The sequence below is a fragment of the Chiroxiphia lanceolata genome, chromosome 7 (genome assembly GCF_009829145.1).
Source record: "Chiroxiphia lanceolata isolate bChiLan1 chromosome 7, bChiLan1.pri, whole genome shotgun sequence".
In the NCBI taxonomy this organism is placed as follows: domain Eukaryota; kingdom Metazoa; phylum Chordata; class Aves; order Passeriformes; family Pipridae; genus Chiroxiphia; species Chiroxiphia lanceolata.
The window spans coordinates 11,300,152-11,316,968 of record NC_045643.1 but is presented as its reverse complement, the minus strand read 5'-3'; the positions used below and the strand labels follow the sequence as shown (position 1 = coordinate 11,316,968).

The following is a 16,817-nucleotide window of genomic DNA, read 5'->3' as shown; positions in this document are numbered from 1 at the left end:
AAAAATAAAAAGTTCTACGGAAAAAAAGAAAAAAAAAAAAAGAAAAAAAAGAAAAGCATCAAGTTGCTGAGTGTATAGTTAACATTTAAATAAATATAAGAAAGTGAATAATCAATAATTTGATATCATTAGCAACAGATGTAAAAACTGTACACAAATGTAATTGTATCAAATCTCAAGTAAACATTCTCAGTGTGCATTCCATTGAACTCACCAAAAAGACAGCTAAACTATTTATGCTTGTAATTTTAAAAAGGTTTTCAGTTAGTTCAGCTCAGCATGGCAATTTTGTTTTGTGTCAGGATGATGCTAGAACAAAATTCTGCTGGAATATTTTTGTCCCACCCTACCCCAGCCCCTTAAGGTTTTAAGACATTCACAGTTTACTCAGCGGCACAAGAGTTAGTGCACAGACACACTTGGGAATTGGCTGGTATGAGGATGGAGGCTTTTTGTCTCCTCCTGGCTCTGAGTCTACCACTTGGGATATGTGTGAGGACATGTTGGAGTTTATAACAGGATGTCCACTCTTTCTAATCTCCTTGGAATACACATATATATTTGAAGGAGAGCTTATATTAAGAGCGGTTCTAATGGAATGTGGACAGTAGGTGGGAATCAAAAAGCTTCTGTGGATTTTCTCTTTCCCTCATGGATGTCTGTAATCACTTGAGGTGGTAATTAAGCTATCTAGTTTGTATTGTAATTTTGTTCAGAATATGCACCGTGTATTAATTTAATATTACTATGTGAAGCCTTTTTAAAACTCTTTTTATTTAATTCTTCTTTTTGTGGAATACAAGGCCTTTTAGTACAGAGTTGTACATATATGACAGGTTTTAAGTATGTTTAAACCTAGAAATGCATGATTTTAGTAACTGCTTAAAAGGCTTACATTGCTTCTAAGTTTGATTAACAGATAGATACAGAAATAAAAATAACACTTTGTAAGTAGCTATATACATGTATATATATGTATGTATGAAAAGAAGATTTGCAGAACTTAGCTGTGCAATTCAGATGCTTGTCAAGGGATCAAACTTGTACCAGTTACCCTACTTGTTGCCTGGTGTTTTGGGTCTGTAGCATTTAGAATATTTTTTAGCTGTATTTCTCAATAGATATTTCACTTTTAAGTGTCATGCTTTCTATTTTTATCAGAAGGACTATCACTGTATCAGATTTTTTTCACAACTGAAAATCTTAACTGGTGTGAATATTTTGTTTTTGCCTGATGACACAACTTAGCTTGGTGGGAGGAAGTTAGGAAGGCAGCAGGAAGAAATAAATACATTGTGAACTTAAAAAGACATATTTTTTTTGTCTGCATTTGAAGATCATTTCATCTTTGCTCCTACCATCAATGTCTGTCAAAATATAGCTTTCTGTGGATGTGAGTTTTGAGACTGTGGATGTCTCAAAATTTTTGTGGAATGATGAGGCTTTTCAGTTTGAAGGAGGAGGGCTCAATTATTTCTATCCAACAGACCAAGAACTTAAGAAAAAGCTTTCATAGCTTCCTTAAATTGAGAATCTGCTTTGGCTGCTCTTTGATTTTTCCAATACTGATTTGTTGTTTGTGTGCTGTTTTATTCTTGAAAGTATGTTTGCTTTCTTCCCATAATGGATAGACAGAGCAATCTGTTTCTCTTTTAATGTGTTCCTAGAGGCCATTGTGGGTTGAGAGAGGTTAGAAACAGGATTCAGAAGGGCTCCCAGCTTTCTTATTTCCAGGCTGAAGGAACTGAGGATTGTGGCACAGTGATAATGCCAATGTGAGTCTGGGGAAAACTGTCATTATGTGCTTTGAGGAATAGTTTTTAATTGTTCCTCTGAAGCAGATGTTGTGGAAGCTTCATGAAAAGACACACCAGATCTTTCCCAAACAGTAGTTTTGACTTTTTAAAAGATCCTCTTTATTGATACATGTGCATTTATTTCTTTCTCTCTGTGTATATACAGAGTGGTTTATATGTATGAGATATATATATATATATATATATATATATATATGCATGCATATATAGATCTTGACCTTTTGGAAAAATGTTGAGTTTTTTAAGAGAATACATTTCTTTACTTGTTTGGATATTAGCTGTGGCTCTGGCACTAAACCTGTTAGAGTCATTCAGGTCAGCTGTGAGGCTCTTGACATTACTGTAATTTTTCCTTTGCTTACTTTTAAACTTCTGTCTGTGTATTCACTTCACTAAAAATAGGACTTTCCACACTTTCTTAAATAAAAAGGAGGAAAATAACATCAATCACAGGCAAGGTTGTCAGCATCTAGGTAACACACATGACCTGAGGATCATTTCTGACTCAGAGGCATCCTCTTAGTCTGTGGCCTGCTGTGCTATTTTATAAGGAGAATAGTTCATCAGTTAGCACTGATGATGAGGAAAAAGTGGCATCTGTCTTTAAATATAAGTTAACAGTGTCAAGATTCAGCAAGAATTACAGACCCCTTGACTGCTGTTTTCCCCACCCACATGAGCATTTTGGACTTCAGCAGTGTCCCTGATGTTAAGTGCCAGTCTAGGGGATTTGTGCATGTGCATTGTTAAGAAACAATTTACCCGCTGTGGTGCATTCCAGGGGTGTGTGAGTTGTGGCCCTCTTGGCTATTCCTCTCTGTAAAGAGAATTAAAACACACCCTTTGGGTTTATTTTTTTACTTAGGCATAACTTTTATCTAAAGTAAATGCATACATGAATTTCAGCTTTGCAGAATGTCTTTCATGGCTTCTGGCTGTTTTGGAGCAGTGTCTGTGCTGTGGCAGAGGGATATGTGCAGTTAACTGAATGCCTTCTCCTTTGCCTGTATGTGGCTGGAGCCTCAGCCAGTGCTGCTTTAGGGAACATAGGTGAGGCAATAAAGGTTGGAAACCCTTCTGTGGAGAAACTGCCTAGCCACTTGTCCTGTGTCTTGTCCATGCCATGCTGACCAAACCTGCTCAAAAAATGTCACTCAACTTTATGTTTTTAAAATGTCTCCTGTTGCCAGTACAGTGATTTTCTCAGTGAGGACCAGTTGTGTGCAGAGCCTGGGACTCCTGCCCACAGCTAAGTAAAGAATGGTCTGAAAAGCAAACATGTTTTGGTTTTAATCTGCAGAACCTCAAAATTCATTTTATTTTGTATTTAAAAAAAAATTATTTGTGTGCTTCCAAACAGTGACATGGTAACTCAAAGGTAAAGAAATTTTTACAAAGTAAGCTTTAGTGGAGATTAGTTTGAAACAGGAAGATAACTTGAAGTTTAGGTACAGGCATAAGCTTTCCTTGTGGGAAAGCTGCAGTGTGGCTGTCTATGTTCCCATGGATTTCATAGCGTATATAATACTGAGAGCAGAATTGCATTCTCTTCACTTGAAGTATCTGAAGAGTTTATATCTGTGCCTTAATGACGTTTGCCTTCTGTCTCCTTCCTTTCACAATCTCTGATATTATGAGTCAGGAAGACATGTATATGTATTTCCCATAGGGATTGCACAAATGACTGGGTATTCTAGGAGGTTTGCACCTCCCTTTTGAGGTGCCCACAAAAGGTTAGTACTTCTGTTGCAGTAGTTTAACAGGAAAGGAGATATTTTTATATCAGATGAGAACTTCAATCCATGTAAACCAGTACTCCCTGTGTTTCTGTCAGACAGCTCTAAGTAATGTTTTCCCTGCTTCTCATTTTCCATTTCACCTGACCAATATTCTTGCATTAGACTCGGTGGTCACTAAAGCACCTTCAATGTAATGCTTTTCTCTGCTAGATGGATCTGGCATGTCCTATTGACAAACAATGTTAACATGAGTATGAAGAATTATGAAGAAGTTCATACTTCTGTGTGCCCTCTTGAGCCTGCACAGTAACCCCCAAATAAATCTAAAAATAAGATGATGATGCTTGTCTTCTGACAAGCATCTTTGGAAGCAGTGCAGTCCAGGGACAGCCCATGGGAAGAGTATGACTTATTATGTTTAAGCATAAATGACGGAAGACATCTTAGCATCTCTATGTCCCAAAGGGTGACTTGAGGATAAAGGAATGAGAAGGTCAGCTGCAAAGAGAGAGTCAGCAATGTTAGCATGCTCTGCTCCATTCACCTGAGACTGGTGCTAGTTAAAGGCCCACTTTTAATGATAGTTCTAAGTAAAAAAATAGTGATTTGTGCTTTGGTGGGAACTGAACAATTTGCAACAGAACAAAGAACAGACAATGGCCTTTCCTGTCTGTTTTCCATTAGGCTTGGATAAAGGCCTTTGCTACCCACAGCCAGCAGCCAAACAATTTCTATATGTACTCTATAGCTATTTTAAGGTTATGTGCTATCCCTCAGGAGTAGAGGAAGGGAAAGGTTTTAAAAGTTACAACTTCTTGTCAAGTCTGCCTCTCCTGTCAACCTGCTTTTTCTCCAGTTTTGACTGCAGGAACAAATGGCCAAGGCAGGGATCAGGCAGTGTAGTCAGTGAATGACTTCGGGTAAATATGAAGATTAGATGTTGAATGAAAATGAGACTCCTCAGACCAGCCCTCTGCACTGAAGTGGTTAAGTGAGCTGTGATTAAAAGAAATAAGTAATTATCCTAATTATAGATGAAAAGATACAGAATTACGACTTTAAAAGCACCTCCTGTGCTCTGGAGTGTTTCTGTTATTTACAAAGTGGTAGTTCATTTTTGTGTAGCTTAAGCAAGAGGGCACCCTCTGGGTATAGTGCACAGCCCTGTCTCTCCAAGGCAGAGGGTGGTACTGTGCTGGAGAACGCTTCGCCCCCAAGCACGGCTCCAAAGTCCAGGTCTTGCTCCAGTGAGCAGGATGATGCTAAACCAGAAGAAATTGTGAGAACCTTTTTGTCTCAGACTTAGTAGGGTATACCAGAGTTCACAGAGCTCTCCCAGCTCAGCCGTGACCACTGCTAGAAATGGCTTTTATGATCACCAGGTTTTAAATAATAAATAAAACAAAGAAGCAAACTCTGAAGCACTGGAGAACAGCCCTGGGTGGTGACATCCTGTCACAATTGAGGCATGGCAATTCTGCCGGCTAGTAACTTATTACAAAACGTTTCTTTACCAGCTTCTTCCTACTCTGGGGCAAAGTGCCCGTATGCCTGCAGGACTGAAAAGTTCCGGCCGCGCTGGGTCATGGACACTGGCGGGTCCTCTGTGTCCCCGCTGCAGTGCAGTGCTGGGAGACACGTTACGCTCTTGCTTTCCCTGCTGCATCCCTTATTGTGCACAGGAATTTGGTTTCCAGTGCTGTCAGTCAATTCAGTGCCACTCTTAAGCCCTAAATGCCCCACGGGCTGTTTGTCAGAATGTTCCTATTAACAACTCAGTGCAAATAAAGTGTGAGGGGAAGGGAAGGTGGAGAAATAAATCTTATTTTAAATCTTTTGAGCTGGTTTTATTTTAAATGGAAAGTTGCATGCAGACCACCCCAAGCTATTGTGCTGTGGACTGCGTCAGCTGCTTGACTGTGCAAGGAAGATTGGGGTAGAGGTTAAGAGCATCACACAGGGGAAGGGTGCACTGAATTCCTTTTGTGCTGTATTCAGGAAGTTTTAACTCAGTATGGAGTTGAAATACATTGACGCACATGGTAATCATTACAGGACCAGAACGGAACATTGAAATACAACAATTTGCTGCTCCCATTCTGGGGATTATGTTGGTTTCTGACTGTCTTGTAGAGGTAGTGACGTTGTAGGGAGGTATAGGAAAATGAAGGGCAGATGCTATCCTGGGGTGCTCTGGGAGCTGATTGCTGAGCTTAGCACAGTACCTGTTATTCAGACACAGGTCTCTGCCTACCTAGTGATTTGCTTCAGAAGGGTGGGGGGCTCTGCAATATGACAGTACTGTTGTACTTGGTGTACATGAGCTCTTCAAGCAAAGAACTGCAGAACTGTATACCAAGCATGCGATGCAATGAGAAAACACTGCAATGTCTTTTGCTGTGGTCACACCACAGATGGAGGTAGGTAACAGCCTCCTGAACCAGCTTTTGTTTAACTAGCACAGGCATCACTAGCAGAAGTAGTTTATCAGCGCTACTTGAATGTAGGCATCCATGGAACCCCTTCCTTCCCAGTTTAAGGTTCTTCTGGTCTGTTCTCACTGCTTTATATTCCAATCAATATATTCAAGTACCAGCCAGTTCATGCAGGACTACAAGAGCTATAAATATATCCCTAGTTTGAGTGGAACAACAGTAAACAAGGGAAGGAAAAGGGAAAGGCTCTAATCAGGTATGAATTGGAAAATGGAGGATGCAAATGGAAAAGTCCTGTCTCAGGAAGATCTGAGGCAGAATGTTGGTGTCACAGCAGCTTTGCTGCTCCTACATCCCTTTTTTCTTAGAGCATTGCTGTCAAGCTGGCCTGTCTCACAGGACAGTGCCAATCTCCATCTTGAGGTTGTCTCAGTCTTGCTCCTGTTCAGCTCTGTAGAACCCTACCAATCCATAGTTACCAAAGAACAACAGGGAATCAGATATGGGCAATGCGTTAGAGAAGGAAAGAGTCTTGAGGAGTTGAGTAATGCACATTTTTTCCGTCCAGCGTAACTGCTAATGGTAACCTTTTATTATTGAAGTGGTTGGAGTGACTAGAATCTGGTTTGTTTATAGGGAGTACATGCATGGCTGCATAGTCTAATGTGATCGAAAAAGGAAACTGATAATAAGGGAAAAATGGAAGCGAGTCAGGTGATGTCTCTGTGTAATTCCAAGTAGCACTTCAGAGATTAACAGCCTGGCAGCCTTTTCATCTTAAACTTTATTTTTTAGGGGTTTATAACTTGGCACTGAAGTCAGGAGTGGGTGGAAACTTGGCAAATATGGTTCAGCCCAGAAAGTGAATGTTATTTATATTTATTTCTCACCAAGTTTTCAAAAACATTTGGTTACTGTTTTTGTGTTCTAACAAGTAGTAATTTGTTGGTTTTGGTAACTTGTCCTCTGTGTACTTCTTAAACTACAAATAGTTCAGAATTTATTTCAGCTCTTCTAAAACTCCTAGCGGAAGGACTCTAGATTTCTAGAGGTGTAAATGATATAGCATGATGCTCCAAATATTTCATGTACACTGAGCAACATCTTTATTGTACTTACACCTGCCAAGTACACCTTTGGAATAGTTACATTTGGTTTTGCTGGCAACTGTGTGTATGTAATGCATGTAATTACTCAGGTGCAGGCTTACTACAGAGAGGCTGAGGAGGCAATAGTATGGCCATGTGGGTTCTGAGTTGTCTGTGTCACAGAACGTGGTCTGGGGCTGTGAAAAAGCAGCCCTCTTCCCCACTCCCCTGCCCACACGTGACATCTCTGTATCGACGCCAGGTCAATGAATTAGCACTGCTTGTATTTCATACTTCACATTGAGTTCATGTCTGTTCCTGATGCCAGAGACTAGAGGTATAGAGCTTTCTGTACCTGATTTCAGGGATGCCTACAGAATATCAAGAGGAGCAGCTTCTGAATAGGGATTTTCAGTATTTTCAGTCTGAAATACTGCATTATGTATCTGACAGCCTGTGAGTAACACAGCAAAACAGTCATTTGCTGACTATAGTGTTTGTGTATCACATGTATTGCATCGCATTTCATAGTTGAAATACACTGCACAAGTAAGCGCTTACTTAAAAATTTAGTCAGCTTGAAGCATTGGCTTTTGTGAAAAAATTGAATTAATAGTTTTCTTACAAATTAATTTTTATTTTAGAAATTTTTTAAAAGCAATTATTTTATAAAAGATTAAAGATGTTATGGGGTTTTCCTTTAACAGAATGAGACGAGCGAGCTAAAATTTCTTACAAGGAAATCCTGGGCATAATTCACCTAGTTGTAAAATTCAGTACTTGTGATGTTCCGGAGTGACAGTTCTAAAGATAGTAACTGTGTGTTTGTGTGTGTTCAAGGCATTACTCCCTCTCTGTCTCAGATTAACTCTGGATGGTGAAAAGAGCTGTCTTTCTATTTAGAAGGAAACAGAGCAAGTCATCAGTAAACTGTTGTTCTCAGTGTTAACTGTGTAAAGCTTCGAAGCTTTATACAGATTAAGTTTTTTAAAAGGGTTCAAAGCTTGGTACAGTTGTTAATAATTACACAAGTCATAATAGTATCATGGCATTTATGAAAGAAAATCTTATCTTATTATTTGCTGAGAGCAATACAGGGATGAGGTAGTGGTTTTCTAGTTGTATGATATACATCCCTGAACACTTTTATATCACATCAGTGTATAAGTGCCTATCCAGTTGCATGTAGTGAGGCTCATGGAATCTGCAACCAACTGTAAAATGACTTCTGATTACTTAAAATTATCTAAGTAGGAGTTATATTTATGTACTTTATAATCTTCGTTTCCTATTTTAAATAGTGCTTCTAGAGGAAATTTGTGTTTGTCATATGTACATTTAGTTTTGCAGTAACATGAAAAGATACTGTGATATTGCGGACATAACACATTTAACAGAGACAATACGTATCAGTATATAAAATTACAGTATATGCATTTTGTGGGTACTGTTTCATTTTTTGTATCATAGTGCCACTTAGGGATCGCAGGTCTCTGTTGTGCTAAACAAAGTTTTTTTGAAGAGAGTGAAGCCACTTCCTCTTAAGTGGGCATTCATGCAGAGGTGCTTTAAGGTTTCTGGACAGACTCACAGTGATGAAGCTTTGGCTCTAGGAACCATTGCTTTAGATATTTCTCATGTGTGAATTGCACGGTTTTGTAATATGCTTTCACCTAACCAACATGAGTCTGATGTAGTCCACCTGGGTGAACTGAGGCTACCAGGTAGCTTTATGCACACACAGTGCAAGGTCAAGTTTTTGTTGGAAAAGATAATAGTTGCAGAGTTTATAATGAGAAGCTGTTCCAGGATCTGCACAGGGGATGGTCCAGTTTCCGTGGGGTTTGTGTGAGTGGATACTAATTTGAGTTTCTTTCCTTTACCTAGATGCCAGTGATTCTGAAACATTGATCACTTTTAAAAGTTACTCAATTTTCTGTGACAGATTCAAATGTTAGTGACAGTATCAGTGGAAGTGTCCGAGCTTGTTTGTTTAGGAAATGAGGCTGGAGAGGATACCTGCTACTGATTTATAAGGAGGCTTCCTGAGGAGTGGATGAAGCCTGAGAAGTCCAAAAGAATGTTAATTAATGTTGTGACTTTTACTTTGTGTTGCTTTTGCTTATGTTTCTGTGAAACTTCTATGCAAGTGTAGACTTACAAAGTAAAGCAGGTGCTGTTGTGTAGTCACCTGCAATAATCCTTGCCCTAAGTGCAAACTGAAATGACAGCAAGCAAATTTTTCTCTTTTAACAGTGGAAAGAGTGGAAAGAGAAAACCTTTCAGACTATTGTGTTCTTGGTCAACGTCCCATGCACTTACCAAATATCAACCAGCTGGCAACTTTGGGAAAAACTAACGAACAGTCTCCTCATGGCCAAATTCACCACAGTACTCCAATACGAAACCAAGTGCCAACGATGCAAACAATGATAAATCCTGGGCTCCTGTCTCCTCAGCTCAGTCCACAACTGGTGAGGCAGCAGATAGCAATGGCCCATCTGATAAACCAACAGATTGCTGTCAGCCGGCTGTTGGCTCACCAGCACCCACAGGCTATCAACCAGCAGTTCTTGAATCATCCGCCCATCCCTAGAGCTGTCAAACCAGAGCCATCAAATTCATCGGTGGAAGTCTCTCCAGATATTTACCAGCAAGTCAGAGATGAGCTGAAGAGAGCCAGTGTGTCTCAAGCTGTCTTTGCAAGAGTAGCATTCAACCGCACACAGGTATCAATTTCTATTCTATAACCAAGAAGTGCTGAAGGGGCAAAATTGTGGCTCTTGTGGGGCTGTATGGTTGTTGCAGATCAAGGCAGGGGTTGTGCCATAGAAACAGGTCAAACCACTCTCCTTTTTTTCCCCCAATCTCTTTGTCGGTATCGAACAAGGCTGTTTCTTCCTGGAACAGCTGTTTGTTTGCGTTTGGCCACTCCTGTGCTGTTACCTGAGCTTTGTTCTCTAGCAGTCATTCCGCTCATGTGAGTTCTTCCCTGAGTTCCTCTCTGCGATTATAAACTTCCACATCTGCCCCTGCCTGATGGTCAGGAAGAGGTAACAAGAGACTGAGAGTCAGGGGTGTCTTTGGGCTTCTGTCACTTCCTCAATTCCCTCCTGTGGTACAACTGGTGCCACAACTAGTGCCAGAGGCTGCTCCCATAAGAAGCGTGTAAGGCAAGTGTACACAGGCCTAAAGACTGACTGCTGGGAAAGGTGTCTGCCATTTGTAGCAGACTGTGTTTGCTTCCATGCATCTGACACAGGTTTTCTCACTTGCCTAGTGAAATGCAGATGTTGAAGTGATTGCATGATAACACGAGCTTAAGCCTGGCATCTGGAGTACCCAGGGTGTGTGTTCAGAAAGACAGGCCATTTACATTTATCCTGCTGCTGTTCAAGGCATACAACACATGATCTCTCAGTTGTGATACTCTATAGCAAGGCTTAAGAAATGGAAAGTGGCTTAATATTTAATGTTGGTACAAATTCCTTTTGTTTAGTTGGAGCTGTTCTTTGAGGTAAGAATTACCAGCAAGAAAAAAAAAGTGTGTGTGTGTCTCTTGGAGGTCTGTCCCTTGCCCCATACAGTGCCTTTGTCTGTTCTGCTAGATTAATGATTTTCCTTGGCACTGCCATTTTGGAAATGCCATGTTATGAGGGAACTAATTAAAGTATGGAGCACATTTTATGACTTCCCTTCTTCCATTAAATTCATAAGATGGCTGCAGTCAGAAAAAACATTCACTTCCAATCAACGTGACTTTGAGTTCTGGGGTTAGCCTTGAGGATATCAAATGAAAACTACATAGGAATGCATGAGTATTTCCTCTTTAAAATGCTGCTTTTAATTTGGAAAAGCTTTTCATCCCTCAGGGATCATAACCCGTTGTATATAAAGCCTGGTATAATCAAGGTAGATGGTATTGACAGAATGACATATTCTGAACTTGAGTGAGAGGTCAACAGTAACATTGCCATTGAGGGTTTTGCCACTGTCACTGAACATGAAGCTCTCCTTCACTCAGACTGGGAGAGCCAGGTTGGTAATGCCCAAGTCTGCTATTAAACCAAAAGCTCATTCCCCAACAAGAAAGAAATTACCTGCTTCTTAGCCCTCAGTCGTAAGTAATATGTTGTACTGAACGGTTCATGACACTGATTCCAGAGCAGGCAAGTCTTACAGCATCCATAAAAGATTTGGTCATCTCACAACTGTGTTTCGTGAGTCTACAGGGCTTTAATATAGAAGACCAATGATCTTACATACAGTGAGTGCATCATGTCCTTAGCAGCCACCACTGTAGCAAGAGAGTATAGATACTAGCTTATGTTTCCTTGTCCACAGCTTTTAATTCTAACTCAGAACAAGCTCCCCTCACATCAGGGGCTGTTCAGGGTATTAAGAAGAGGTGCTCAGACAATCAGTGTTGCACTGCAGCATAGAAGGTGTGGGATATTCCCACGCATCCATGGTGGAGAAGCAAACTCTGTAAAATGCAATTGAAGTGGAAGTTCAAGTCTGCTCTCACCTTCCTGCATCCCTCTTGCTACCTGCAAGGTACGGGGAGGTGTGTGTTTCTCCCTGGAAATGTTTGGGTTTGTTGCATTTCACAGAAGTGCCAGCATTAGGAACTGGAGGTCTGTTGTTTCTCGTGATGGTACCAAATAATAGATGCTGTATGCCAGCCAGCTAATAATTGTATTAATCACCACATTATGGGCCACTGCTTAATCTCTCTTCGTGGTAGCTCTGTGGTGCACATTAGCCTATAATTAAGTATAGCTTCATGAAATATGTACTATAAGGCTTGTTTAATAGATAAACTATTCTCTAATTTATTTTAAAGTCCAATGACCTACATACTCAATGCTGAAAAGCCCCCTCTTACTAACATTATTTCTCCCCTGAGACCTTCCATCTGAGCAAATCTGTTAAATGAAGTAGAGGAGGCTTTGATCCAAACTAGGCTAAATCCATCGGAACAAATGGCTGACACTTGTATGTATGCACATGTGTGTGGGAAGGAGAATGTGAGGAGGATCAGAAGAAAGAGAGAGCCAATTGTATGGTTCGTGGAACATCCAAATCTTTCTCTTCAAGATGGAAGTATATAACTGAAGACTACACCACATATCGGCTTATACCTGTGGCCAGGTGCTCTGCACACAAGGAAACAAAGCACTTCAGGCTCCTGTGACAAGTTCTGTGCATTTCCTGGGGCACAGTGAGGTCCCACTGAGGTCCCACTCTGAGATGGGGACTGAACATCAGGCAGTTTAGTACCTGCTGTGTGCACAGGAGAGCTGCATGGGGTGCTTGGCTAGGAGCTGGCCCAGGCCATGTTAGCCATGAAGAGGGTTTCTTTCAAACAGAAAGTTCCAAAGTGAACATTTTCCTATTTATTTGAAACTGGGTATGAAGGACTCTCAAAGTGTATACACCTTATTTTTAGTAAGCGCCCAGGGCTAATCTCTGCCTCTTCTTATTTTGTCTTTAGAGATTCAGTGTCATAATTTTGACTCATGCTACTGTGGAATCTAAATGCCTATTTATTCAGCATAGGGGACAGGTAGAAGCACACCCACAGAGACAATATAGTTATTGAAGGTGGTTTTAATGACACTTTCCAATGAGTAAGAAATTCCTGCACAACCTTCAAAATATTTGAAATGGTGGTGCACACTACCATGTTTGTCTGAGATGGTGTTACCTACAACCTGCTCAGCAATGATAAGAATGGTATCTGTTGGAATAACACCCTCTTAGGCTCTCTGCAGCCTTCCTTGCCCCTGTGGCATGGAGAGAGCTTGCCATGGCTAAGGCATGTAGCAGTATTACTGGAGCAGGAGGTTCAGTTTCTTGCTTATGTAATGAAGTCTGATTAATACTGAAATCCACAGGCAAAGTACAACTGTCCGAGGCAGAGCAGATGCACCTTGCACTTGGAATTGCCCTGTGCACATTTTTAAAAGCAGTCAAAGCTCTCGAGTGAAGGAAATGCCTGCAATATACAGGCTGCAGAGGGTGAGAAGATTTCAATGCACAGAGGGGGCTGATGTCCCTCACTGGTCTCCAACAAAGTGTAGTGAAGTCAATGACACTGTCAGTACAGTACAGTACTGCTCCAATGCAGGCTGGAGTTCTCAAAAAATGCCTACCTGTCTGAAGCATCCATCATCTTTATGTCAGGATAAAATCTAGGTGACTAATGACCTCTAAAAATATGAGCACCCTTTGGGTTGGCCAGTCAAGATACTGTGAAATGGGAGGCAGGCCAAAGCTGTTGCCAAGGCTATGGACTTCTTCCTGGAGGAGAATACATTCATGGATTTTGGCCATCCTCAGGGCAGTGTCCTTGTACTATCTCCCTCTTGTAGTATGATGTCTACTAATACAGTGTTCAGATTGCAACCAAAAAGTTTTAAGAACCAGAGCTTACTTATTACAGGTTGTAGTGTTTTGATAAATGGGTAGGTAGGGGTGGTTATAGAAAAAATAGGACTAAGAGAAGTATTTTAAAGGAAATGCATGAAAATGCTCTCTTGGATTTACCTTGTACTCCTCTGAAAAGTTTTTTTAGCAAATCTGGAGTTGCTGAAGTGATCTGTGCTTTTCAAAAATCCAAGCTGAAAAATAGGTCATTTGAATCCTGTTCTGCATAAGGAAAATCAGCATACTCTTCCTCCTCTCCCCACTTGTTCAGCATCCCTCTTTGCTGCAGGCTCATGGAGTTGCAGTCAGGACAGTTTATGAGGCTCTTTGTAAGAGTCCAGACAGTCTCAATCACTGGATCAATGGGCACTTCCCTCTTTGGGAGTGCCCAGTGGACTGCAAACCCTGTAGACTGAAGGAGTATTTCTGTTTATATCTTCCTCTTTTTTTTAAAGTATCCTTTTTTGCCAATGTTTTGACATAATAGCCAAAACTAGTAAAATGTTTGGGCGAGTGGCCAGTGCTTGTTTCCCTGAACAGCCTCCAAAACTGGAAATATCCCTGAACCTGAGGCGTTGTAAATGAAACCATTGTGGTGCCAGATAAAAAGAGAGAGCTGGGTAAAAACACCCGGCATGTTCAGGCTGCTTGTAACTTTCCTCCCAAAGAGCACTGCTCCCTTCCTCCTGCCCTGAGTAGCTCTGTGTGAGGGCATTGGCTTCCCAGCCCACAGATGGGAAAGCAGCGCTTACCCAGCTCGGCTGGTGCCAACCGTGTCCTTTTGGATTAAAGGAAGTAACAGCCCAAGGAGGAGAAAACTCCACCAGCCTCAGATGTAGTGAAATTTATGAAGAAATGAACTAAACTGATCCTTCTTTTTCAAGGGATTTGGTTGCACCTTGGCTGCAGAAGTGAGTTGAAGCATAGGGAAACATAAGATTGATGCTGGATGAGGCCCCAACTTGTGGTGCAACTGCAAACAAGTCCAGGATTCTGCAATAAGAAAGAGGGAAATAACACTTCTGTGGCATGCAAAGGTGTCACAAGTCACCTAAAGAAGGGCTGAGGGCTCTCAGAGCAGGAATGTGGCTAGTAAGGAAGCTCCAAATAAAGGCTATGGAGGCAGGCAAGGAGAGAGGTGGGCGGTGACTCCTCATTTATGTCTAATTCTGCTTTCTTTGGCAAAATTCCCCAAACTGAAGTGGGTTCAGAAAAGAGTTCTCTAAGAGGCATTAAGATCAGAAATATGGTTTGTTGAAATAGCTAACTCTTCCACCTCTATTTGCTTGTGAGCCAAATCCTGGACAGAATTCCTTTTGCAAGTAATTTTCTCTTTAACTCACATGAGAGGAACACAAGCAGCTTTAATTCTCTGCCTGGTATCTAGTGAGACAGTCATGCTGCATTCATCGCTATGGTGTCTGCCCCATTGTGCACAGATTTTCAATTAGCAAGGCTTCTGGTTTGGTTTGGGGGGAGAATTTTTTGTTGGTTTTTACCCTCGTAGAGAACTCTCTCTTATTGCATGAAACCCTTTCATGCTGCCTGCTTGTTTTATTCTTGGGTGTAATGTGGCACAAGCAGCGTTTCTGTTGTACTCACAGGAAAGAAGGCAGTCTCTAAGGGAAGTGCTTAATTTAATAAATTGCAGATTTTTGGTACATGGGATATTTGTTCCAACAGTGGGTTTTGCACTGCCCAAAATTTCAGTTTCAATTAACTTAATTGTATTCAATAGGCTGAATGAAAAATCTTAAGTAGCATGTGAGTCAGGCTTTCAGAATGTGTGCTTGTAGGAGACGGCTGCTGCCTGCTCAGCTGATGGATGCACAGGAGTCCTGAGCCTTGGAAGCAAAGGCACAGATATAGAGAGTGTGCACGAGCTGTGTGTCTTTGCTCATTTTCCAGCATATTTCAGTATAAAGGTCTGACATGTGCGTCATATAAACGGTGGCACTTTGTGGCTGCAGTTGGTCGGTTTTTCTCTGCCTCCTTTTCCCCATGCATCCCTATTCAGCTCCACATGCACATCCTGTCTTCCCTCATAAAAAGAGATACAATAATAAAAAAGAGGCTTTATTAAACTAATGCAATAAAGGCGTTTTCTTTGAGGATTTAAACACTTCATTTTTAATAATAAAAATCAAATTGTCATTGTTGCACCCTGTATAAGTTTTATTCAAATCAGGCTCTAAATGCTTTGTGCCTAAGCAGCTCTCTCCTGAGATGTATGTATTTTAGCATTAGTTAAATGAGTTTAAGAACAAGGCTCATACTCAGGCTGTAGGCAGTGAATCTAGAGATCAGGAGATTTCTTCTAAATGAAGGAATGAAGGACTGATATGATGTGTTCAGCTACACTGAAGGGTACTGGGAGACTGCTGGTCTCCCATTTGTGGAGTCAGTCAGAGTCCTTTAAGTTCTGAAGTTCATATGAACTGACACAAATGTGGCACCACACATTTTGCCCATTGAGACAGAAGAGTTGGTCAGGGAACAGGGTATAAACATAGTTTTGCCTGATGGAAACTGTGACAGAATGGATATGAAGGTGCTTGGTTTGGCTAACCACTTGAAAATTTCCACTGATTATCTAAAGCAATTTTGCTCAGCAAAATTGGACTGGACACATTGCCAGGATAAGCATTTCTGAGAGACTTCCAGCACTTCTGCTTCATATCCTAGTTGGAATTAGAAAGAGATGCAAGGGAATGGAAACAAAGCAGTGAGCATTTGAAAATGAGCTTGAGTCCTAAAAAGCCTACTGAAGTACTTCATATAGAGCTTCTTGTTGAGTGCTGTATACTTAAAGGCAAAGAGAAGTATTTTCAGGGTTGTTAAATGTATCTTGTTCAGCCCAGAAGACAATATTGAAGGTGGGACCTGGAGTAAATGCAGAGAGTCAGAGATGTCATGGTAAAAGCCTGTCTTGATGTGAGAAAAACACAGCAGGTGCTTTATTCCTTGAAGGGTTATGAGAAATTGGTGTTTCTGCTGCAGAGCTTCCTGGGCTGACCTGCTGCCTCCAGCTTTCAGTTGCAAGTAGCAGACAACTGTAAATATAAGTGGTCCTTTTAGCTGGGCAAAATCAAGTTTGTTGTTGTATGCTGAAGGTTCAGTGTAGTTCAGTAGCAATGAGTAGCCACCAAAGGATTCCCTGAGTGCTGCCTTCCATGCTGGGAATAGGCCTTGTGTGCTGAGGGGGGACAGTTTGACATTACTGACCTTTAAGATTCAGATGCTGAATTTGAATAAATCCCTACATTTTCTGATCCTGCTCAGAGTAGCATCTCTCCCTGATAGAAA

General features: G+C 41.0%; 1 protein-coding gene across 4 annotated transcripts in view; it reads left to right on the top strand.

The window, feature by feature from the left end:
* The window catches only part of SATB2 (SATB homeobox 2), a 190,441-nt gene that overhangs the window by 127,230 nt on the left and 46,394 nt on the right, over nucleotides 1-16,817 (top strand). For all 4 annotated transcript variants that reach the window (XM_032693580.1, XM_032693583.1, XM_032693581.1 and 1 more), the window contains one exon: nucleotides 9,336-9,808. In XM_032693580.1, coding sequence (XP_032549471.1) covers nucleotides 9,336-9,808 — 473 coding nt within the window. The remainder of the gene's footprint in view (nucleotides 1-9,335; nucleotides 9,809-16,817) is intronic.